The sequence below is a fragment of the Galeopterus variegatus genome, unplaced genomic scaffold (genome assembly GCF_000696425.1).
Source record: "Galeopterus variegatus unplaced genomic scaffold, G_variegatus-3.0.2 Scaffold55, whole genome shotgun sequence".
NCBI classification, from domain to species: domain Eukaryota; kingdom Metazoa; phylum Chordata; class Mammalia; order Dermoptera; family Cynocephalidae; genus Galeopterus; species Galeopterus variegatus.
The window spans coordinates 740754-765972 of record NW_007726166.1 but is presented as its reverse complement, the minus strand read 5'-3'; the positions used below and the strand labels follow the sequence as shown (position 1 = coordinate 765972).

Genomic DNA, 25219 nt, shown 5'->3' with positions numbered 1-25219 from the left:
TCCAGAGAGCCAAAGAGAAAGTTCAGAGTTGCCTGGTGCTGCCAGGGTTGGTGGGAGGTGGGGAAGTGTGCCCCCAGGCAGGAAAGCTGTTGCAAACAGGCTTGACTGAGGAGAAAGCCATTCATGCTCCCTCCCCAGTCCCAGCCAGGACCTCAGTTTCCTTCCAGTTTAAACATGAGAATGGGAGGTCTGGGACAGAACAGAAGCCACTTCAGCTGCAATGCTGTGGATCTGTTGAGTAAGGTTCAGGATCCCCCAACCTCTCCAGCTCTGTGAACAAAATCCCAGGCATTCTGGAATAGACTGAGGACATCCAGACCTTTTCCTGGCTTCTCAGGGGACTGGCCTAGGTGGAGAAGCAAAACATTCACTGGCCTTCTGTGTGACCTTGGACCATTTCTCACCCTCTCTGGGCCTCAGGGTCCCTTGTGCACAGTGATAGGATGGGGATGTGGGTTAACAGATAATCTACAAGGAATTTTCCAGCCCTGTTTCAACCAAAGCCCTGGCCAGGACAGTGCAAGAGTTGCAGAGCCCGTCTCCCAGCTCCCAAGCCACTGGCACCACTCGGTGCCCCCCGCGTGCCCGCAGACCCACCTCATGCCCTGCAGAAGCCTGTTCTGGGGGCTCTGCACTGAGCACACTGCCTCAGCCTGAACAGCTCAGCGTCGGCCCAGGACTCAGTCGCAGCTGCTGTCCCCAGAGACACTGCCATCTGCAGCCACCCTGGGTGCTGGAGGCAGAGCTAGGGCGAGGCCAATGCCCCCCACCGGAGATGGAGCTTCTGAAGCCCAAGGACTCTGAGTGGGCCAGGAGGGGGCAAGTCCCGGGCTGGCTCAGCATCCTGGTACTTCTCCCTGTCCATCGGAGACCCTTCCCCCTACCCCCCACTCTCAGGATGGCAGGAGGTGGGACCAGTCTCAGCCAATCAGCAGCCTGGCAGAGCAAGGGCTTTATCCTCCGTTGCCCTGGCAACCAGCCTTCTCTTCTGGATCCCTCCTAGTGTGCACGTGGTACAGCAGATGACAGCAAGGGCAGGGTTGGGGGAATGCAGAGAGGCGTGAGAGTCACCCCGAAGGCTTCTGGGCTCCAAGGCTGGTGGGCCTAGAGAGGAGAGAACCCCCGCTGATAACTGAAAGGGTTTTGCACTTTGCTGTTTTGGAATAGGGAGAGATCAGGGTCCCTGGCAATTGGGTGGAGACACAGAAGCAGTTACAATAGAGCCAATGAGGGTCATATGTGCAGAGGGAAGAGCCAAGACTGAGACTCAGAATCTGGACACATTGACCCAACGTAGCATTTACTATGCACCAGATGCTGTTTTCAGTGCTTCATTTATAGCAACTTATTTAATCCTCATTCAAGGTCACACAGCAAAAAAGTAGCAATGCGGGCCGGCCTGTGGCTCACTTGGGAGAGTGTGGTGCTGATAACACCAAGGCCACGGGTTCGGATCCCCTTATGGGTCATCTTTAAAACAAAACAAAAAAAAGTAGCAATGCGGGCCGGCCTGTGGCTCACTTGGGAGAGTGTGGTGCTGATAACACCAAGGCCACGGGTTCGGATCCCCTTATGGGTCATCTTTAAAACAAAACAAAAAAAAGTAGCAATGCCAGCGTCAGAGCCCTCGCCTGGCCTTCAGGCCCTCCACAAAGGGCTACCCCTCCCCACTCTGCCTCATCAGCCCACAGCTTCCCTGGCTGGGGTCCAGCTCCCAGGCACTGAGCACCCCTACATGCTAGGCACGGCCCCACATTTCACTCCTTGCAGGCTGGTGTTGAGAGCGCATTTAGGGATGACGTGACTACGGCTCAGAGAAGTGAACCTGCTTCCCTTCTCCTTCTAGGTTGCTCAGCTTCTCAGTGACTAAGCTGGAATTCAAGACCAAAGGGTGGGGGTGGGGGTGGGAGTGGGGAGTCCACCTCCCAAGCCTGTATTCCCCCTCCCTGTGCCCAGTGAGCATCCCATAAGAGCAGTGGCTATTGTCTGAGAGAGCAGCCTCAGGGGCCAGAAGGCCGGAAGAAGCTTCAGGGAACCACCCCCCCTAGGGAGTCCATTCCCAGAAACCTCTGGGTGGACAGATGGGAAAGGCTCTGGGTGAGAAGGTGGCTTCAGGATTCTAGGTCCCCTACCCCACAGACACCCTGACAGCTCTGGGACCATCTGGGAGCCCTGCAAGTGTGGTAGGTCCTCTTCAGCATATGTGGGGCAAGGGGGGTGATTTTGAGTACACAGATGATTTTTTTTTTTTTTTTTGGCAATTGGTTGGTACAGGGATCTGAACCCATGACCTTGGTGTTACCAGCACCATGTTCTCCGAAGTCAGCTAACCGACCAGTCCAAGGGATCTTTTTTTATTGAGGTATAAGGTACATACAGTAAAATACACAAATTTTAAGTGATGGATTTTCACTTGTACATACACCTGTGCAACCACCATCCCGATCAAGATATAGGAAATCTCCAACACCCCAGAGAGTGCACTCTTGCCTCTTGCTGATCAATGCTCCTTCCCCAAACGCACTCACCGATCTGACTTCTTTCACTGATAGAGTTTGGATGTGTTGTCCCCCCAAAACTCATGCAGAAATCTGATCCCCAATGTGACAGTGTTGGGAGCTGTTTGAGTCATGGGGGTGGATCCCTCATGAATGGATTAATGCTCTCCCTGGGGGGTGAAGGTCCTGAGTGAGATCTCACTCTATTAGTTCCCGCTAATGCTGGTTGTCTGAAAGACCCTGGCACCTCCTCTCTCTCTCTCTCTCTCTCTCTCTCTCTCTCTCTCTCTCTCTCGCTCGCTTCCTCTTGCCATGTGATCTGCTTGTACCCACCGACTGTCTGCCACTTTCTGCCATGAGTAGAAGCAGCCTGAGGCCCATGCCAGATGCAGCTGTCCCAGAATCATAAGCCAAATAAAACTCTGTTCTTTATAAATTACCCAGCCTCAGGTTTTTCTGTTATAGCAACACAAATGGACTAATACATTCACCAAAGATTAGTGTTGCTTTTAAGAATACTGTTTTTAAGATTCATGCATGTTGCTGCATGCATCAATATATCACAATTTGCTTATCCGTTCACCACTGAAGGACGTTTGGGTTGTTTCCAGTATGGGGCTATCATGAGCAAAGCTGCTAAAGTGATTTTCAACAGTTTAGGATGGGAGGGCAGAGAGGAGTTGGGGGAAGAATTATAGGGGGGCAGGAGGACACTTTTGGGGGTGATGGATATGTTCAGTATCTTGATTATGATGGTGCTTCCTAGGTATATACATGTATTAGTTTTCTGTTGCTTATAACAGAATACCTAAAACTGAGTAATTTATAAGGAAACAGAATTTATTTCTACAGTTTTGGAGGGTTGGAAGTCCAAGGTCCAGGAGGTGCATCTTGTGAGGGCCTTCTTGTTGGTGGGAACTCTGCAGAGTCCTGAGATGGCTCACAGTATCATATGGCAAGAGGGCTAAGTGTTTTAATGTGCTCACTTTCTCTCCTTATAAAGCCACACAGTGCCACTTCTGTGATAACTCATTTATCTCTTAACACATTACTCTGTAAATGGATTAATCCATTCATGAGGGCAGAGACCTCACAATCCAGTCAACTTCCAAAGGCCCTACCTTTCAAATATCATAGTCAGATTTCCCACCCTCTTAACACTATTACCGTGGGGATCAAATTCAATATGAGTTTTGGTGGAAGTTCAAACTATAGCAATACATGTGTCAAATCTTATCAAGTTGTACACTTTAAATATGTGTATTTTATGTCAATTACACCTCAATAAATCTATTAAAAATGTGATCAATTGCCTGTAGGTATTGTAGCAACTATTCTTTATTTACTTTGGTGTCTGGCCAGCAAGGGGATCCCTGAGGCTTGAATTGTGTCCCCCCAGTTTTATGTATTGGAAACTTAGTCCTCACTGTTAAGAGGGTGGGAAATCCTATATGGTAATTGATAGGTGGAGCCTTGAAGAGGTGATTTGATTGTAGGACCATGCAGTAGTGAATGGATTAAAAATGGTGGTCAGGGGCGTGGTTCTGAGGGCTTTAAAAGGATAGTGAATAAGGAAGTTGGCTACTTTCTCTCTGCTCCCATCATCTTGCAATGTGAGACCCCTGGGTCACTGTTGCCACCACCAGATTGACTTTGGACTTCCCAGCCTCAGAAACTGTAAGCAATAAATTTTGTTTTCTTTCTAAATTACCCAGTTCCAGGTATTTTGTTAAAAGCAATGGAAATGGACTAATACAGGATATGAACCCTTGACCTTGGTGTTACCAGCACCATGCTCTCCCAAGAGAGCTAACTGGCCAGCCCTCAACTGATTCCTTATGCATATAAAAGCTTATGGGAGGCTGGCCAGATATAAAGCCCAGAGTTGCTTCTGTTAAAGTTGAGGTGGGGTTTCTGAACCCTACACATCAGATTCCCCGTCCCTCACAGTGCCCCAAGGCATCTCCCCAGGGCTCCACAGAAACCAATTTGAATGATGCTTGCCCAGAGGTCTCTGATGGCTCTGTCAGCTCTGGGTGTTCATGATACAAGAACCTCTTGGCCTGGGTCTGGCCTTCCTGCCAATCCCTACCCTTCATCACAGTATGGATCCTACACACAATTATTTTCTATTCCACTGCCCATGTGACAAGCACCAACTCACCTATGGTGCCTCAGCCAATGATCACCTCCCCAGTGACACTTAATGCATCTACTTCTGGGCTCCTGTTGCTCCCTGGCTGCTCCCCGGTGGCTCTCACCCACTGTAGTGCTTTTGTTTTTTGTTATCTACCCTTCTGCCACTGATAACTCCCTGAAGCAGAATGACACCTCTGGTGCCTAGGTCCCCAGTGCCTGGCAGTAGCCCTGGTCCAAGGCAGGCACTCAGCACATGTTGATTGAATGGGTCTCAGCTCGGGCCCTCCTAGAAAGTCCTGACCAGGGTCCAAAGTCTTTCCATGGCTTATGACTCTTCAAGCACCTCAGTCACCTGGCCCTCAATCACCTCTCTAGCCTCCCTTCTCCCACTTCCTCCTCATTTCATCTGCTTTGGCCACTGGCTTCCTTGCTATTCCTCAGAAGTGCCAGGAGCGCTCCCCTCTCGGAGTCTTTGAACTTGCAGTTCCTTCTGCCTGAATCCTCTTCTTCATTGGATTTAATGGACTCCTCCTCTCAGTGAATTCAAGCATCTGCTCAAACATCACCTTCTTAGAGGGGCCTCCCCAAACCTAAAGTGGCTTCTTCCCATCCATCTCTTCCCCCAGCCTGCTTTATGTTATCTTCATAGTGCCTACTACTACTTGACTTCCAGGAAGTCCCTTTCACACCCCATGCCATGAAGAATCAAAGCCTCATCTGTGCAGGGACAGGGGCTCCATGAAGCCATTTACCTACTGCTCTTTCTGAGCAACACATAATTTAGTTCAGTCTGTAGTAAGAAGGATTTAGGTTAGACAAGGAGTAAGCCTCTGCTCTCACAGATATCACAACAATGAGCACACTGAGTTGACCAGTCATGTCTGGTTTGTCTGTGCTCCCAGCATGGGGCTCTGGGGTGGGTCTGGCCCTAGGAAATGATGAATGAATGTAAATCAACCTATTCACTCCACAAGTATTTATCAAGCAACTACTATGTACCAGGCACTTTTTAGAGTGCTGGATATAAAAATTGACAAAAGTCTCTGACCTCATGCATCTTACACTCAATTTGAAGAGACATATAATACTACAATAAATGAGTACTTATATAACTGTTGAGACGCTATGAGCCCTGAGCATATGCCAAGAAGGCAAGACCCTGGACACCTCTTTATCTAGGCCATTTCTCAGGGTTGAGTTCGCAGCAAGAAACTTGAGGGATGAGGTAACATTTCCCCCAGAAAAAGAACAGGCATGCTTACCAGTCACTATAAAAGCAGTGAATCTCCCATCTCTGTGTTCTTCTCCTAAGGCCACCTACTAGGTGTACAAGCTTCTATGATGGTTCTCTGTGGGGCTTGGGAGACATGAGGAACTGACACAAACAAACATGAAGATCTAGCTACTGCTTTTATAAAGTAAATAATAAAGTCCTTTATTTCTTACCCAGAGTTTCATGTCTTCTGCCAGCATCCATGAAACAGCAACAGACTAGTTTACTAATTTGTAAGTAGGGTAAAATCTCAGAGGCTGGGGCCGGCCCGGTGGCGCACTGCTACAGTGCACCGCTTGGGAGCACGGCGGCGCTCCCGCCGAGGGGTCGGATCCCACGTACAGACCGGCCGCTCACTGGCTGAGCGAGGTGTGGGCGCAACACCGAGGGTTGCGATCCCGTTGCCGGTCCTGGTCTGGTACGGGCGCGACACTGAGGGTTGCAATCCGTTGCCGATCACAAAAAATGACAAAAAGGAAAAAAAAAAAATCTCAGAGGCTGTGCAGTTCTTGACAATGATGTGTGAAGTGGAGATTAGTGCTATGGAGAAAATAGAGCAGAAACAGAAAAAGGAGGAGACAGAGCATGGTTGGGGGGTTGGCTTGCTGTTTTAGATAGGGTCGTTAAGAAACGCCCTTCTGATAAGGTGACATTGGAGCAGAAACACAAATAAAGTGAAGAAACAAGCCGTGTGACTATTTGGAAGAACAGTATTTCAGCCAAAGGAAACAGCAGGGGCAAAGGTCCTGAGGTAGGAGGATACCTGGGATATTTGCAGAACAGCCTAGTGGCTGGTGTGGCAGCAGAGGACGAGATCAGGGATGGTCAGGCACCAGAAAACGCAGGGCCCAGAAAGGTCATGTAAGGTGTTTGCAACGCACTGAGTGAAATCAGTGGGTTTTGATCAGAGAAGTGGTCTGCTCTGATTTCCGTTTTAAAGGACGACTCTGACTGCTGTGTGGAGAACAGCAGGTAGCCCTGGGGACCAGGGTGAAAGTAGGGAGCCAGTGGAAGCTGTTACAATTAATAGTCTAGGTGACAGACGACAGAGGCTTGGTCCTGGTCGTGACAGTGGAAGTGGTGGGAAGTGGTCGGCTTTTGATACATTTTAAGACTAATTTGGATGTGGGGTGTGAAGAAGAGGAGTCAAGATGACCCCAAGGTTTCGTTCTGAGCAGCTTGCTACAAGGATGGTGTCGCTGAGGTGGGGAAGACACAGGAGGGGCAGGTCTGGAAGGAATCAAGAGGACTGCGAACGAGCATGAAGGAACGAAAGTGGACGAATGGATCACCGGAAACCTTCTTTCTCTGAAGCGTGGAACAAAAGGCCGGTCCAGCACCTCACGTGTCTGGGCCGGCGCTGCAACGCCCCTTCAGAAAAGGAGGTAGCGGTTCCTTTAAGAGGCCTTCCCCCGCCCCGTAAAGCCCCGCCCAGAGAGGGCACGTGCCCCTCTGCCGCGCCCTAGGGGCGGGACTCTAGGCGGTTTGAAAGTCCGGCGATCACCCTTAGAGAGGCGGTTCGCCCTGCGACTGGGATGTCGGTGTTAAGGCCGCTGGACAAGCTGCCCGTCCTGAACACGGCCACCATCTTGGTAGGTGCCGGCGGCCCCCCTTCCTCCACTGCCTTTCCCCTTGGCCGCCTCTCAGCCTCCCCGGACTCTGTGCTCCCTGAGGTGCCGGTGCGCGCTATTCCTCCGGGGGTGGGGGTAGGCGGTAGAGCCGTGCTCTGAACCAATCGGAGTAGTCGCTCTGTGAGATTGAGGAACGCACCTACCAATAGGTGTGCGGCGGGCTCTTTCCCAGCGTCTGATAGGTGGGGTGGGTGGGCGGAGGCCCGGAAGTGGAGTTACGCGCCCGCAGCCGGGACTTGCTTTTCCCGCGTTTCGAGATCTGCCTCTCCGAGAGGCCAGGCCTTGCGAGCGAGGGTCCGCGGAGGTAGTAAGTGCTCAAACCTCAGACCCTCCACCCTTGCGCCTCGCGGGGGTCCTGTTTTCGGAGAGAGGCGCCCTCCGAGCTGTGACCTGTTCCCCGGGGGCGTGGTCCCGAGCGCCAGGCCCTCCAGAGGGCAGCTGTGCCCAGGCCTCAGGCGGCTGCTTTCTTTCTCTGGGCAGCTGGTGGGCACGGAGGATGCTCTTGTGCAGCAGCTGGCGGACTCGATGCTCAAGGAGGACTGCGCCTCCGAGCTGAGGGTGTAAGTAGCTGCGGCCGTGGCCTGAAGTCTGGCCTGGGCGGGCCGGAGAGAGGGAGGGGAGAGGGAGCCGCCAGGCGTCGGGTGCAGGAGGGCCCGTGTGAGGAATCTCCACGCCAACAGCTGTCGGTCCTGCCGGCTCTGCCCTGAGCCTGCCCATCGTCCCGGAGCTGGCTCCTTCACGGCCGACTTCAGACTCCAGATGTCCGCACCTCGGACAGGACCCATCACACTGTCACCACACGTGTCGTTTTCCTCATAGCACTTATCACCGTAAGAAATGACCCGTCCAACTGTTTACTTGTTTCCAGGCTGCCACCCCGTGGACAGTCAGCCCCTGGAGGGCGGGGACTCCGACCTTTGTTCACTGGTGAATCCCTCGTGCCTTGAGCAGCGACTGGCACAGAGTAGATACTCAATTAATTGTCGTTCACTTAGTCTGGTTAATGCAAGATGAAAGGAGGCTTTTGAGGGAAGGGGATGCTGGGAATGTTTCCAGGTAGTAAAAGTGGAAGGCGAGGATTTCCATGTAAATATAGTGAAGTGAAGCTGAACTACAAAATTTTCTTCCCCCAAGACGTAGTGAAATGAATTGGAAAATAGCAAAAATCAGCAAACTTCACTGGCAGCAAAACAATCTGGCATGCTATGCCTGCTAATCCTACTCCCACAACAGAATTCTGAGAATTCTTTAATGCCCCCCAAATTTTGAGAAAAGGTAACTAAAGAAATATATTCTGTTTTCCTTTTTCCAACTTGTAGGGAATACAAACAGCTGCTGTTTCAGTGAAGTGACTAATACGTGTGGGTGTCATTCTCCCTGATAGAAAGATAGTCCCAGAGACCCATGTTGAAGGAGAATGATCCAAATCCAGAGGGTATTTTCTCCGTGGGGATTGTAATGCCCCTTACTCAGTAGAATAAACTCTGGTACAACACTTTAATGAATCTGTGATGAGAGAGTATAATCTTTTCCCTCTAGATATTGTTCTAGGTCTGCCTGTGCTCCACCCACCTTACCAGGCTTTCAGACTACGGAACATAAAACACAGTAACCAACAATCTGAAACCCATAGCTCAGAAATGGGAAAGGATTTTTAAAATGCATTTAATTAGTATTAGACTGCAGTAAATGGGCAATGTGGACAAAATTGCCTACCTTGGGCAAAAACAAAATGGAAAGAAGTGTCATATGAACCATTGCAAAAAACAGGGTAGGTCACATGGTATACAAAAATCTGAAGAACCCACTCTGGAAAGAGATACAGAAAAAGGAGAAGAAAGTTCCTATTTGAGTACCCTGTCCTATTGCAAGACCAAATGATAAAACAACAGAAAGAGGAAAAGAGAGGTTGTGGAGCTAAGGGTAAAAAAGAGGGGTAAAAATAATACCATTTGAGATCTGTCTAATAAATACATAGAAACAGTAAGAATCAGAGTAGATGTGGTTGAAAATTTAATTGTTTACAAAGAAGAAACATTTGAGAAAATCGCAGCAAAAGATTTAAAAAAAATCTTGCCCACAAGAGCATCAGGTGAGTTGGTGAGGAGCCTTCAACAGCTATGAAGCTTCTTCCCCTATGAAGTGCAACATGTGAACGTCACTGTAAGGTTGGTATGTATGCAATTTCTTGTTTTTCAGCCACTTGACAAGGTCCCTCCCTCTGCCCTCCAATGTGAATCGGCCCCGAATTGACCTGATTGTGTTTGTGATTAACCTTCACAGCAAATACAGGTGAGAGCCAGAGGACATGGTCTGTCAGGGCTCAGACATACCTGCCTTGGGAGTGTGCTGGGACAGTTGTCATAGGAAGGAGTCAGGTCTCACTTGTCATAGGAAGGAGTCAGGGAAAGGCTGCCTGGGGTCAACCCAGGGGGAGAGGAGGTAGGAGCCAGTGGCCGGTGCACAATGTTTAAAAGACACTGATAATTCCTGATAGTGTCATCTGTTCATTTAGCTAATATTCTCTGAGGCCTACTCTCTATACTGACAGGAGGCACAGAGATGAATGAAACAGACCCCTTGTCCTCAAGGTGCTCCGAGTCCATTTGGGGGAGGAGGCTGGACGTTTGAACAGACATTTACAGTACCTGGAATATACAGTAAAAGAAGGAAACGTTGGGCTATGGGAACCCAAACAAGACCTGTGACAGCCAGGACTTAGGTGTAGGAGGTCAGGGTAGACTTTCTGGTGGAGGTAACGTCCACATTCACACCTAAAAGATGAGAAGGAATTAGCTGGGTGAAGATGAGAGTGAGTTCCCCTTGGGAGACAGCTGACTGAGATTAGGCAGAGCTCAGGGTCCAGCACACAGACCAGAGCAGACACCTAGCCATGTGATAGGGGTTCAGGGAAGGTTGTGGTAGGAACACCTGGGAACCGAGAAGCCTGCAGACACCAGATACATGTAGCATCAGGATTAAGTCTCAGTCGACCTCACTGCCTGATCAGTTGGAATGTGGTGGGGCTGAGGAAGAGCTGAGATCTGCCATGACTACCACAGGGTCCTGCCTCAGCAGATTTGTTGCTCTTTGGGGGAGGCCTCTCTGCTCACCAAAAGGGACTGGTCCTTGGAGAGATCCTGCTCTACAGCGTCCTTGGGGGCAGGACCATTGTTGCTTTTGGCCTCAAACTGAAAACTTAGCGTAGGCCACCAAACTGCTAACAGCTCTCTGACCTCCTGGGCCAAGGCTTTCATTTACTGGTGTCCAGGGACAGAAGAAGGAATCTGTTGTCTCCTGGCCAAAAAGCCATCTTGGTCAGGTGGCCAACACTAAGGGTGACAGGAAACAGCAGTTTCCTCTGGGAGTTGGGAGTGAAGGGTGGTGCTGTGAGAGGGGGACTTCTACTTTTTTTGTATACATCCATATTTATCATTTTACAAGCATGAGTGGCTTTGTAATTAAAAGTAGTTTTAAAAAATTAAAGGACAAAATATTCCTTCAGGGATGTTTCTCGTCACCCTCCTCTCATTCTCTGGCCTCTCTAAGATCAGAAAAGCAGGGGCGGGCCGGCCCGTGGCTCACTCATGAGAGTGCGGTGCTGATAACACCAAGGCCACGGGTTCGGATCCCATATAGGGATGGCCGGTTCGCTCATTGGCTGAGTGTGATGCTGACAACACCAAGTCAAGGGTTAAGATCCCCTTACCGGTCATCTTTAAAAAAAAAAGAAAAAAAGAAAAGCAGGGGCTTCTGTTTCTACATTGTAAAGTTTTGTCCTCTGGTTTGTGTTCTTGCCCTGGTCTGGCCACCCCAGCCTCCAGAATGTAGAGAGGTCCCTGCACCATGTGGATGCCAGCTTCTTCCTGGGGAAGGTGTGCTTCCTCACCACGGGCGGTAAGTGCCTCCCTCACCTGCCACTGCCCACCCCCAACCAAGAGAAAGCAGTGGCAGTTGTAGACTCTTGCTAAGGCAGCCCAGGTGATAGAAAGAACAAGGGCTTTAGAATCTGACCTGTTGTCAGTCTTTCTAAAAGCAAATCTGAGCAGATAATTCTGCTGTTGCTTGGAATTGCCTAGTGATTCCCCGTGGCTTTCAGACTAAAATCCAACCTCTCCAAAGACACAAAGTATTTTGCAGCTTGACCTCTGCCTTCTTGTCCATCTCATCTCCTGTTCTCTCATTCTTTGGGTCAGCTCATAGTTCTCTGAAAAAGTCCTGCTGTTCCTGAGACGTTGTAACATTAACAGTGGAAATAATAATAGCTAACCTTTATTGAACTCTCACTGTGCACCAGACACTGTTTGTTCATAGTTGCTTTGTTTTTAAGATCATATTAATTTTTGAGCTAGGTATTATCATCTCAGTTTTATAGCCAAGGAAACTGGTCATGAGGTTAAGTACTTGCCCAAGGCCCCATAGCTAAATAATGGTGGAACTGAGATCCACACCTAGATAGTCCTATTCCAGGGCCCGTCCTCGTAATGATTACTGTATGGCTTCTCTCAAATCCTTTCTTCCTATTCTTTGTCTTGCTAAAATATACCCCTACAAATACCTGAGAACTCAGCTCCAGTGTCACCTCTAGCATCAATGACATGTCTAACCTGTCCTCCTCCCCAGCTGAACTGTGAGCTCCTTGAGAGGGGGCCTGGCATAGATTGTTCTCAGTAAGTATTGGTGAATAAGTGAATGCCATGTAATTTCTAGATACCAGTTCATTGACTTGCTACAGTAACTCAGTGGGGTAGTAGCTGTTATTCTCATTTTATAGATGAGGAAACTCATGTATTTATAGAGCACTCTCTAAAAGCCATTTAAACCTTATTGTCTGATTTGATGATCTTGACTGCCCAGAAAAGAACGTAGAACAGGATTGTCACCCCATGGACTAGTAAGAAACTGAGACCCGGAGGGGGAAAGTGATTTGCCCAGTGCTTTCTGGATTACAGCCATGGAGGTAGAGATAACAGCCTGTAGCATTCACGGCTTCTTTGCAGCTGGGCGGGAGAGCCACTGCAGCATTCACCGGAATACCGTCGCGATGCTGGCCCACACCTACCGGAGCCCCCTGCTCTTCTGTGACCTGGAGGTGAGGACACTGATCACAGTGGCTGATGTTACACTCGATTGTGGGGAAAGGGCAGTCAGCACACAGTGGACATGTCTGGAATGCTTAGTGAAGGGTTGTGGAATACCAAGTGAGATGGTTCTTGATGTGAAGGGAGACACAGGGTCTGGGTTCAAATCCTGGCTCTTCTGCTCACTGGCTGTGATCATGGGTGGGTCACCCTAAGCTTTGGTTTACATGAGTTAAAGTAGGGGTGATGTGCATTCCTCTTGAGTGCCCCTTATGCCAGGCTCTATCTCTTGTTGCCTTGCTTTTTCTTTTCTTTAGTTTCTATGTACTTATAACTAAGCCTTTGCATATGTTTGTGGATCTGTGTTAATATCTCACTCTCCTGCTGGAGTGTAAGTCCTTGTGAGGCCAGGCATCATGTCTGTCTCATTAGCCAGTGCATCCTTGTTTCCCCCTGGCAGTCAGGACATCGCCCTTACCTCCCTGGATTGCAGACCTTGTCCAGTCCCCGCCCAGGGTAGGGCACTCAGCAGACAGGGATATTTGTTGGGCGGGTGGGTAAATGGTTGGATGGTTTTGAGGTTCATGTTTCTGCTCTATTCTGGACCTCGCATCTGTTCCCAAAAGCACCATGATGTCATGCAGAGAGAACTGAGTCAGCACACAATCCTTCCCCACCAGCTAGATCAAGAGTTCTTATTCTGTGGTGTGTGGACCCCTCTGGTCTGAGGGCAGAATTCAGGGAATCTGTGAACTTGAATGAGAAAAAGAAACTACTCCTTTTTTCCTACTAAACTCTAAGTGAAATTGAGCGTCATGAATGTAGGCAACAGATGTCAGTAGTGTTAGCAGAGCCTGTGACTGTTACCAGTAGAGATGGCAGATGTTTTCATATCACATTAGGGTTGGGTGGATCTCATCCCTATGTCAACATGAATCGTTAGATCTGCCCTAGATCGCCCTAGATCAGTGCATCAGTAAAGATACACACGCTACTCTATCACTACGTTGTTTCTAATATTTGATGGCTGTTTTTAGAATCCCTGACTAGATAGACACTCTGATCTCACAGATGGGACTCTGAGGCCTGGGCTCACCTAAGTGCCTGCCCCTTCCAGGCTTTCCACACAGCAAACCTCTGAGGAAACCGAGACTCAAAGAAGAGGTGACTTGCTCACGGTTACACAGAGAGGAAGCAAGTGGCAGAGCCAGCCAGTTGGTCTGCTGACTGTGTGGATTTAACAAGTCACTTTCCCTCCTCGAAACCTCAGTTTTCTTATCTCTAAAGGGGAATAAATCATAATCTTTCCTCCAGGGCTTATTGCCTGTGGGTAGTGGTGGTGCTTGCTAACCTTGTGACAGATAGTGCAGTTCTGCATGTGGCCATGAGGTGGCGGGCCATACCAGGTCCTAGGTTCTCTTCTATTCTGAGAACTTCTGTCTCAACAAAACGCCAGAGACTGCATGGAAAGTGAAGCAGGAGGCCCCAGCCTGTTACCAGCCAGCAGCAGGGGCTGCAGAAATCGTGTGGACCGTCGTCGCCCTTCATGCCTGGGTTGTCCTCTTCAGAGCACTCTTCTGCGTATCAAGTTTAAGCCTTGCCATATTTTGAAGCCTTTGCATGGCAGGAATTATCGGCTCCATTTTATAGATGAGGAAACATATTCAAGGAAGTATGTGATTCGCCCAGTGAAATAATTTTATAGATAGGGCCCTGTGCTGGTCCCTGGGAACCCAAATGAGTCGGACATAGGCCCTGCTGTCACAGAATCCAGTGAGATAGATAGATTTGGAACATATGCAATGGGGAAATTTGCTGAGCTTTGGAAGCCTGGCTGTAGAAACAAGTCATTTCTTCCTGTCCATCGTGGGCCAAGTCGTGATTGTGGACAAACATGAGTTTTTGGGCCATGACTCTGGAGTGTGATGTGTGGGTTGGAGGAGAGCTGGCCAGAGGCAGGTCACAGGTGGTGGAGACTGGGCTAGAGCAGCAGCCACATGGAAATAGATTTTGGGACGAAGCCACAGAACTTAGCGTGAGAGGCTTTTTTCAGCAAATACTCATACTTGCATATCCATAGTGTGCTGAGCACTGCTGTAGACACTAGGGACACAGCATAGAACAAACCAGTAAAAAAATCCCAGCTCCATCCTCACTGAGGAAACAAGGTGAAGAAGTAGAATGCATCATGTGTTAGGAAATGGGGATGTGACATGTCAGGTGGTGGTAAAGGGCAAGATTTAGGGTGACCAGGGAGGCCTCACTGTAAGCGTGACTTCTCAATGAAGACTTGAGGAGATAGGAAGGCATGCTGTGAGACCCGTGCTGGAAGAGTGCACTCAGGACAAACTGCACATGCAAAGGCCCTGAGCTTAGAATTTGCCTGGTGTGTACAGGGTCCAGCAGGGAGGCCAGTGTGTCTGGAGCAGAGCAACAACGGGCAGAGTAGCAGGAGATGAGCAGAGCGACAGTAGGGCCAGGTCAGGATCTGTGGGTCACAGTTAAGGCTGCGGTTTCAACTCTTAAGTAAAACTGGAGCTGCTGGAGGGGCCTGACTTGAAGTGGGTTCCTCTGGTTGCTGGGGGCAGAGAAGACTGAAAGGAGGCCAGGGCAGAAATGGGGAAGCGGATCTGGAGGCTCTTTCTGGAGGGGTTAAGAGTGACCTAGACTTGGCAATGGCCAGGGAAGAGGGGGATGAGATGGCCTATGACACTGGATGTTTCTGGGTGGAGCTGACAGAATGTGCTCAGGGTCCAGATGTGAGACGTAAGAGAAAGAGGAGTCAAGGGCGACTCTGCCGTTTCTGGCCTGACTGGCTGGAAGGATGGAGTAGCCTTTGGCTGAGATGAGGAAGACTGTGGAGGAGCAGGTCTTGGGGGCTACCAGGGGTTCTGTTTTGGACGTGCTAAGATTAAGGTATCAGCCTTCTCAGTGGAAAAACCAAGTACACAGCTGCATACGTGTGTCGGACATTCAGGGTAGAAGTCTGGAGATGTGATTTGGGCATTATAGCAATTAGATGATTTTTAAGCCACGGAACTGGATGCAGTCACCTAGGGACGGAGTGTAGGAGAAGAGATCCAAGGATCCAGTCCTGTAGCCCCAGCATTTCAATATCAGGCACAAAGGAGGGAGCAGCCTGTGACAGGGAGGGAGGCTGGGTTAGGGTGCGGTCCTAGGAGCCAGGCAGAAAAAGCATTTCAAGGTGGGAGTGAACCACTGCGTCACATTCTGCTGATAGGACCAGTGAGGTGAGGGCTGAGAAGTCTCCACTGGATTCTATACCAAGGAGGTCATGGGTGACAAGTGGCAGGAGAAAGTGGGGGGAGTTGGTGAAGAGTGGGTGGTGATGCCCCCTTCCCCCAGCTAGAGAGGGAACAGGAGAAGGTGAGACGCTTCTGAGGCCACCTGTCGGCCAGGGGAAGACATTGAGTGTCATCACTTATTCTTCCAGCAGATGTTCACAGAGCATCTCTTGCATGCCCAGCCTAGCCAGGGCCAGGGCCAGGAGCCCCTCCCTAACCCCACAGCTCTCCTGGGCCTACCAGCCCTTCAGAAGCCCTGATAAGGGAAATCTTTGTGGATGGCACCTCCTTATCAGCATGAGGGCCACTCTCTCCATTCCTCCTTCCCATGCCTTTCTCAGATCCCAGGTGAGCCTGTAGGGCCTGCGCTGCCCAGGCATTGGTTGGGACCAGCCCAAGTTCCAATCCCAGCTCTGAAGTCACTAACTGTATGACCCTAGACAGTTGACTTGACCTGGACGACTGTGCTTGCTGAGCCTTCGTGTCCTCTTGAGCAGGGGCTCACAGTCTCTGGGTGTCTCTAGAAATTGTCTGAAGGACTGGGTAAGCTGAGGTGGTCAGAAGCTGCTTTGTGAGCTGTGGTTATGGTGGGTAGTGGTGCTCTGAGCTGCCCCTGCAGCTTAGTCCCAACCCTGCCTCCAGCAATTGGTACAGCCTCCCTGAGTGGGAGCAGGCCTGGCCACCTCAGCCTGTCTCACCTCTGTTCTCTACTCTTCCCTGCAGGTGGAAGAGTTTCGAGCCACCATGGCACGACGCCTGGTGCGCATGCTGCAGATCTGCGCTGGTCACGTGCCCGGCGTCTCAGCCCTGAACCTGCTGTCCTTGCTAAAGAGCTCTGAGAGTCCCTCACCAGAGGACCCCTGAGGGCTGCTGGGTCCTGGGCTGTCCTCCCCACAGCTGGATTCTGGCTCCATAAACATTCACAGGCCATGGGTCAGCAGCCAGATATTTTGCAGGCTCCCTGCAGGGCCCATGCGCCTCTGTGCTCCAGCAGGGAGTGCTGGGCAAGCACCGGGAGGGAGCCCCGTGAGGGAGACTGCAACGCCCCCACTCCCATGCTCGCTCCTGCAGAGCTCCTTGTCTTTATCCACCTGACATGGTGTTTCTCCACTTAAGATTTCATTTAAATAAAGGGTCTGTGGCTAAAAAAAAGTTTGAAAATCACTGGTCTCTGCACTTTGACTTTGCAGATGACGAAACTGACTCAGAACAATTAACAGGGTGGGGTAGGGGGAGTTTGGATTCAGTGACCACTATCTGGCTCCACATCCTGACCCTGCTATTCTTACAGAAGCTGCTTGTTGCTCTTGGAGCCTCGGTGTCTTCAGGTGTAAATGGACCTGATCTACTCACCTTGTCATGTGAAGATTGAATGAAATGATAGGTGAAGTCCCTGAGATTGTCTTACTCCCTACACTAGTTTGTATGCTTGATATATTCATGACATGCTGTGTTGATGCCTTGCACAGTGCCAGGTGGGCGCTTAATGAACAATAACTATTGCTTGCAATCACACAAAGCTGCGTTCAAAATTGGCGCAAATCAGGAACTACCACCCCCATCATGTCTGTGAGAAGCTGACTGGAGGGCTGGGTTTTGGGTCGGCAGTGAGAGGTTGTGCAGTGAGGATTGCTTTCCTTCTCCTTTGGGTCTCACTAGAATTTGTAGAAGTGCAGGAATTGGACTCCAGAAATCCCATCTGCCACATCAAGGCTCCTGCCGCTGCAGAGGTGGACTCGGCACATGGGAGCTTTGGGGGAAGAGGGTCTGGTGGGAGAAACCTGAAGACGAGAAGCAGGTCCTGGCTCCCCGGGACAATGACAGTGCCATCTCCACCCCCCACCGCCTTCCAGCCTCAGGCTTCAGTCCTGTCCCTGCTTGATGCCCTGGGCAGTGCCAGCACTGCAGGGCCTCTCCCCTTTGACATCACAGTCACAGCTGGGGCTCATGCTCTTTGCTGAAGCTGTGCCAACTTCTAATCCCTTCTTTGACATCACAGTCACAGCTGGGGCTCATGCTCTTTGCTGAAGCTGTGCCAACTTCTAATTCCTTGTAAGTGTCACATGGGCAGGGGCTTGCCTGCCTCTTTTCTGTAGGTACCTTCTAGAATCTAGCCCTGAGTCCCACCCCTAGTGCTCAGTAAGGGTTTGTAGACACTTGGCTGACTTCCAGGCAGTCCCTTGGGCCTGCCAAGGACCTCAGCTGTGTAGATTCTGGTTGAGGCCCCACATGTCACCCGACATTTGCAGGACACTTCACGCTTCACAGAGCTCTCATGCGGTAGTATCTCCTGTCGCCCTCCCAGCAGACCTGTGAGGTCGATGTTTCCACATTTCACAGTTCATGAAACTGAGACCATTGTCATCGGAGGTGTGTCCACAGTCACACAGCTAACGGCAGCAGGACCAACCCCAGTCCTCTGCTTTTCCCCTCTTGTGTGTCTTAATCGTTAAACAAAGGTTTGGGCATCTTCTGGGGCAGTCCCTTAAAGCCCCGCCCGTGCATGTGGTGCTGCCTTGGGACTGCCAGGATACTTGGCACCACAGGGGTAGCAGGGTAGGAGAGGGCAGGGCCTGCAGTGCGGGAGGAGGACACATGAGTGTGGGGCTCGAGCAGGCCCCGGGGCATTTGGTCGGGGTGGCCAGTGTCTGTGGAAGGAGGTGGTGCGTCCAGGGTGGAAGGAAGAGGCAGAGGTGAGAGGTGAGGGTTTGCCCTTCAGGGACGGCCATGTCAGCAAAGGGCCAGGGCTCCTAGGAACTTGTGTTGTCACCAGACCCCTCAGCATCCTTTGCCATAGAGGCCACCTGGTCATGGGGAGCTTTGGGGGCTGGTGGAGCAGGGCAGGAAAGCAGTGTGGACTTTTCTGGCGACGAGGAGAGGCCTTCCTCACACCCCTCCCCCCTCCCCAGCCAGTGTAGGGCACATCTCTCTCAGGTCCCTGTGCCACATTATCTTTACCACCTGGTGCCATTTAACAAGAGAAGTGCCATCCCCTTCTCCAGCCAAGGATCTGGTAGCTTTCCAAGCACTGGGGGGAACACGAAGTTGTCACTGCTGCCAACTCTGAGCCAAGCTTGGCAGGGGCCCTAGAATGAGAGGCCGCCCCTCTGGGGTGGGGGCCGTCCTGCCCCTGCCTCACAGCAGACCTGAGCAACGCTTCAGTGGCAGTCGGGTGCCCTCTCAGACCTGCTTTCTCTGGAAGGCTGGGGACGGGCCCAGGGAGTGTGGTTGCTTCTTAGTGTCTGGAGGCCAGTGACATTGCCCAGGAGGCAGTCTGGCTGAGGGAAGTAATGGAAGGCGAGTCTCTGTGCCTTGTAGTGTGCCCAGAATGGGGACTTGGAACTATGGTGGGTTGGAGGAGACAGGAGACACCAGGCTTGGCAGCTTGCTGATGGCTTAACCTCAGGCAGGTCACTTACTCTCCATGAGCCCTTAGTTCCCTCATCTGTAGAATGGGGTCATGCTCACTAATACCTTTCTCTCCAGCTGCTTATGAGTGACAGTTGACTGTGAAGAAGCCACTATTAAACATAAAGCTTTAAGCAAATGTAAAACCTTTCAGGTGGTCACACTGGAGGCCACTGCTGAGGGTGGGCAAGGCCCCATGGGCTGCAGGTCCGAATGGGAGGGTGGCCTGAGGCTCCAGGAGGAGATGCCCCTCTGCTGGGCCTACAAGCTGCCCGGGCCCTGCTCTCGGGTGAGGGCAGAAGGTGGTGTTCGGGTCCTGCTGTCTGGTTGAGGTGTCTGAGGCTCTCAGAGGGGCAGGGCTTGTTCAGGGTCATGGGTTCATACATCCCTCTCAGGCCACCTGGTCATGGGGAGCTTACATTCTCCATAGGGGCAGCCCAGACCCCCGAGTCCTGGTTCCCACCCCTGCCGAGGAGGCAGGGCCTTCCTAGCGAGCAGGGGGCTCTGTAGCATGGCCCCATGTCTCCACCGCCCAGTGAGCAGAGGCAGGGGCAGGAGCATCTGGCGGCAGAGGGGAAGTGGTGCAGTGGGAAAGGACGTGGCCTTGGAGTCCCACCGGCTCGGGGTCTGTGACCGGTTCCCAGTGCGACCTGGGGCAGCTAACTTCCCTCTGAGCCCTTGGCGGCAGAGGGGAAGTGGTGCAGTGGGAAAGGACGTGGCCTTGGAGTCCCACCGGCTCGGTTCCCAGTGCGACCTGGGGCAGCTAACTTCCCTCTGAGCCCCACTGCTAGTTCCTCCCCTTGAGGTGCTTGGAAGACTCGGAGAGAGACTGACACCTGCCTGCCTGCGTCCCCTCCACAGTGCCAGGGGGGACGGGTGAGGTGAGCCTTAGGGCTCTTGAGACAAGCTCTGCCACAGCCTGCCCCTCCCCCCACACACAAAATGGGCACTGGGCCAGGCCTGCTGGTGGAGCTCCAGCACAAGGGGACCTTTTCCAGGAGGCACCTGCTGGCTCGGCCCCCTTCTCTCCAGTCTCCCCTGGGGCCAGAAGGGTACAGGCAGAGAATCACTATGGCAGGACTTCTCACAGACACTTGGGGGGCTGAGGGAGAAACTGGTTGGCTGCCAGGTCCTGCACTCCTCAAATCTGCATCCCACCTGAGAACCACCCCATGGACAGGGCCACTGAAGACCAGATCCAGGAGGGAGAGTGGGTGGGCAGTCCCCAGTGCTCCTACGCTGGGCAGGAGGCAGCTTTCCTTGGTACCACCTTATTACATGGGGAGATGCCGAAGGTGTTTGGGAGGGCCCTGGGAGCTGCCGTCTGGCAGGTGCCTGTTCTGACTGTGTAACTGCCCTGCAAGGCCAGGCCCAGGGGGTCCCCCAGCACTTGTTCCTCCTCGTGTTCAGCCACAGGCCAGCCTCCCCCATGAGGGAACACAGAGTCCTCCAGGGCTGGACCTGACCCCCCAGCCCACATCCCTGTCTGCAGATAACAGTGGGAACCCCTCAGAGGTGTGTAGCATGGAGGACCGAGTGGCTGCCTGGCTCGTCCCCTTCCTCTCTAGCTTCCCTCCTTTGTGAGGTAGGGACTTGCCAGGGGTGCGGCACAGGGCTGGGAGCAGACTGCATCATACGCTGCCCTTTTCCTGGCTTCTCTGCTGTTCCTGGGCCTTGTCGGCTTCTCCCCATACATCCTCGAGGATCACTGTCACCCCGTCCCTCTCTGTTCCAGGGTCGCCACCTCACCAGGCCTTCTCTGACTCCCCTTTCAAACCCTTGTCTTGTGAATGTTTCTCCCCAGCACTTCTCACCTCTTCACCTGCTGTGTCATTTCCCCATTTGGGTTTTGTCTCTGGTTCCCTGCTGTTTCCCCCCAACCTAATACAGTGCCTGGTGCATAGTAGGTGCTCAGTATGTGATGAGTGACTGGAGGTGTCTGCACATGGGGTCAGCCTGTGCATTCACCCAGGGCCAAAACCTGCAGGAGGCCCAGAGCCCAGCAGGCTCCTTCTCCCTTCTCGTGGTGCCCTGAATGAAGCCTGGGACGGGAGGGTGGCCCCCCAGCCTCTTTCCACTTCACACATCTGCTGGCAGTCCCCCCCCCACCACCACCCGCCGCCAAGGGGGGGACTCTATTCCCTGTGGCCAGGAGGCTGGGGTACTGAAGTTTCCTTTCTAACCTCACATGGAGGGCCACATGTCCCCCATCCCAGGGCCATACTGTGAGAATGGTTGGGGCTGCCTCCGCCAAGAACCCTGTAGAGTGCAGGAGTGCGGGGGGTGTGCACGTGTGGGTGTGTGCGTGGAGAGTGGGGGCTTGAGGATGGGCCGCTGGGGCCCCTGAAGACCTGGGGAAGGATTTGTAAGAGCTTTGTGGAAGGGCGTGGAAGGGAGAAAGTGGGCAGGGGCTCCCTGGCTACCTTCTGCCTCTGGGTTCCGATGCTGGCCTCTCACTCCCATTGTCCAGAGGCCCCACACTGCCTCCTTCCTGCTGTCCCCTACAGGCGCACTTTCTAGCAGTGTCCTTGTTTGTCAGGGCTAAACACATAAGGACAAAGGAAATCTCCATGATGGGGGATCTGGGCCACTGTCACAAAATGAGATGGAGCCCAGAGAGTAAAGCACTCGAGGCCTGGCCCAGCCAAGGGGGACGGGGAAGGCCAGCAGAGCAATTCACACTGTGTGACCCCTTATGAAATAGCAGCAAAGCTGTCCCCTGCATGTGCACACATGAGATCGTAAAGGCTGCAAAGTGAAAGCAGAGGATCCCTCTGGGACTGCAGGGAAACACCCCTTCTTTCTCACGGCCTTCTGTATTGTTTGAGGGCTCTTCATGAGAAGTGTTCAGGTATTACTGGCATGATTACAACTAAAGCTAATTTTGAAATATGGAGTACATCCCGGGTCTCAGAGCAGTTTCACATCCAGATCTGGGGGGCTGGGCCTCTGCCCCCAGGGACTGCTCCCCCCATGACACCGTGCTTGTTCCATAGGCACAGAGGATCCTCACTTCCCCCCACCCTGTCCCTGAAGCATGAAGGACACAGGCCACGCTTCACAGTCAGGTGGACACAGACCCCGTCCGGGCCCCTCATATCTGCTGGGTCATCTTAGGAGGGCAGTTTGCCCCTCAAATCCTTTGTTTCCTCACCTGAAAGAAAAATGTCATAGTACCTGTGTCAGAGCCATGATGGGGGGAATTTTGGGGGTAAAAGTCAAGAGACTCCCTTCTTCCTGATACACCCTGAATTAATCATCTTTTTAAAAGAATTCACCAAATGAAAAGTTGAGAACACTCAGAGGCAGATTGAATTAGAAGGGTTTTTTAGCAACAAGTCCCTTATTTTCTATTCAAGAATACGTTGAGGTCAAGATATCAAATTATTTAAAGTAAAACTGTTAAAAGAACAAGGAAAATTTGCAGGAACCATATTGATTATAGAAACTTGAACTCTTCTCTCTTGGTCATATCTCATAGTCAAAAGGTGAGGTAGAAGAGCTTCCAGGTTGGTGAGCACATGGAGGTGCTAGGAGGTGGCAGGAGGTGACATGCCTCCCGAGAGATGGCACAGAGGCTCCATGTCCCTTCCCACATAGTTCGCCCTGCGCGTCTCTTCTGTCTGGCTGCTCCTGAGTTGTATCCTTTACAATAAACTGATAATAGTTTTGTTTGCTTTTTTTTAAGTGACATAGGAGACTTAGCTAAAGAAATTAATAAACTTGGGCTGGCTGGTGGCTCACTTGGGAGAGAGCATGGTGCTGGTAACACCAAGGTCACAGGTTCGGATCTCTGTACTGGCCGGCCACACACAAAAAAAATTTAATAAACTTGATCTAAGAGCTGTGGGAAAAAAAGAATACATTGAAATACCTAACATTTCCCATGTTGGTCTGATGGTGAAATTTCTCTTCTTAAGTACTAAGTCATCAAGCAGAGATTCAAGGCCTGAGGCAACCCCCACCCCATTTTGGAGGCCCAAGTGGAAAGGTTTATCCAAGGTCAGGCCCCTGCACACACCACTGACAAGAGCCCCCCAGGCCTTTTGCTCTTCCTGGCGTTGACCCCGGGCACCAGGCTCAGTGTGGGCTCATAGCATGCACCCAATAAACGTTGCGTCAGATGAGTGATTCTGCTTCTCCCCTTCAAGGCAGCGGCTCCCTCTCTGGCCAAGATTAGAGACCTTGCATCTCTGATGGTGAGACAGCTCTCGCCCTCTGCTTGGAGCCCTGAAGGCAGCCTCCTCTGTCTTTGCCAGAGGAGTCAGAGCAGCCAGGGACTCTCACCCCTGCTGTGAGATGGCTCCTGGTGCAGGCCAGCACCCTTATGGCTGCTACTGTAGATTATCCCACCCTGGCCACATGAGGTTCCCTGCTTCTGGTTTCCTGAATGTCTGGCGCAAGGGCTAAATGAGCTCTGCAACCCCAACAATACCAGCTAATAACAGAAGCATCCATACTGATGGGAGGGTGTGGCCCATAGAAGGGCTTGCTGCCCTGGCTCCCCCCACCCCCTCACCTTACACCCACACTCACACCCACACCCACCACCCAGACCCACTTCTCCTTTGCAGCTGCCCCACCGCCTACACCTTCCTGCCTCGGAGTTGGTGGCCCGTGCGCAGGGGATAGAGAAGGCAGTGGGCCAGAGCCCCTCGAGGCTGGCAGAGGGGGTTCTGTGTGAGGCCTTGGGGTCTCCTGAGCTAGAAACCTGGGGCCAACCATTTTCCCCTCATTCCGTGGCCAGCCGCTGCATTGTCCCACTGCAGCCAGAGAGAGGGCCCTTCCAAAGCAATCTCAGAGAGACCCTCCTGTGTAGAGGAAGGCCGAGGAGGCTTGTAGGACACGATGAGACAGGTGGGGGAATCCAAACACTGAGGAGTAGGGACAGACAGGAGGAGCCAGTAGAGACACAGAGCCGAGCAGGCCGGGATACACGCAGCCCTGGTAAAAAGGAGTTGGGGTAGCGCTCATATGAGGGTATTTCAAAAAGTCCGTGGGAAAAAAAAAGTTTATGGAAAAGATAGAATTAATAGGGCCGGCCCGAAGCTCCCTTGGGAGAGCGTGGTGCTGACAGCACCAGGTCAAGGGTTAAGAGCCCCTTACCGGCCATCTTTAAAAAAAAAGAAAAGAAAAGATGGAATTAATAGATAAAACAAATCTTTCCATGAAATGTTTGAAGACCCCTCATAGGCAGACCTTACCGGGACAGTCCCTGCTCAAAGCCCTGCATGGCTCCCCATGCTAGTCAGAGTCCAAGCTCCCTAGTGCTCCAGTCCAGGCCCAGCCCCGCCCTCTGGTCCCCGCAGGCCTTGGCCCTCCTGTCTGGGCCTCCAAGCCTCTGCTCACACGTGGCCTCCACTCCTATCATGCTCCCCTAGACCCCACTCCACCTGGCAAACACCCGCTCATCACCACCTCCTCCATGAAGCCTTCCCACCCCTTCCAAGCCCCTGCCATGAGGCATCATCTCTCCCAGACCCCACCACCACTGCAGGATTCCCTCCGGGTGGACCCGCGGCTGACTCAGGCCTGGTACAATGTGGTCACTCGGGCAGAGTTTGATGTCCTGAACCAGCTCTGCCAGGGAAGGGCAGGAGGACTCCTGAAGGAGGAGGCAGGTGGGGCCGGAGGGAGATGGCTGCGGGGAGCACCTGGGCAGGTGTCCTGACTGCAGGGGTCCATCCCCTTCACCACCCAAGAGCAGGCTCTGGCCTGACCCCCAGTCCTGTCCCATTGCCCAGAGGAGGGCCCACGCAGCTGGCGTCTGGGGGTGACGGTTGAACGGTTGAATGGAGGAACCACAGGTAGGAGAAGGTCTGGGGTGCAGGGGCCCGGCCGAGCAGGCGGGGGCGGGGGCGGGGCCGGGGCGGAGTGGGCGCCG

At 52.2% G+C, this 25219-nt stretch overlaps 2 protein-coding genes across 2 annotated transcripts in view; both read left to right on the top strand.

Annotated features, from left to right (window-relative positions):
• The first annotated feature begins 7136 nt into the window (after nucleotides 1-7136).
• On the top strand, nucleotides 7137-17091 carry CENPM (centromere protein M). The gene is made up of 6 exons (XM_008574254.1): nucleotides 7137-7502; nucleotides 8022-8101; nucleotides 9741-9833; nucleotides 11359-11438; nucleotides 12542-12633; nucleotides 16651-17091. Exons 1-6 carry the CDS (start codon nucleotides 7446-7448, stop codon nucleotides 16789-16791), a joined length of 543 nt encoding a protein of 180 aa, XP_008572476.1. The 5' UTR covers nucleotides 7137-7445; the 3' UTR covers nucleotides 16792-17091.
• Nucleotides 17092-19531: 2440 nt separating this feature from the next.
• The window catches only part of TNFRSF13C (tumor necrosis factor receptor superfamily, member 13C), a 7556-nt gene continuing 1868 nt past the window's right edge, over nucleotides 19532-25219 (top strand). The window contains exons 1-4 of the mRNA XM_008574499.1: nucleotides 19532-19624; nucleotides 23910-24015; nucleotides 24717-24956; nucleotides 25080-25142. Of these exons, the coding sequence (XP_008572721.1) occupies nucleotides 19532-19624; nucleotides 23910-24015; nucleotides 24717-24956; nucleotides 25080-25142 (502 nt within the window). The remainder of the gene's footprint in view (nucleotides 19625-23909; nucleotides 24016-24716; nucleotides 24957-25079; nucleotides 25143-25219) is intronic.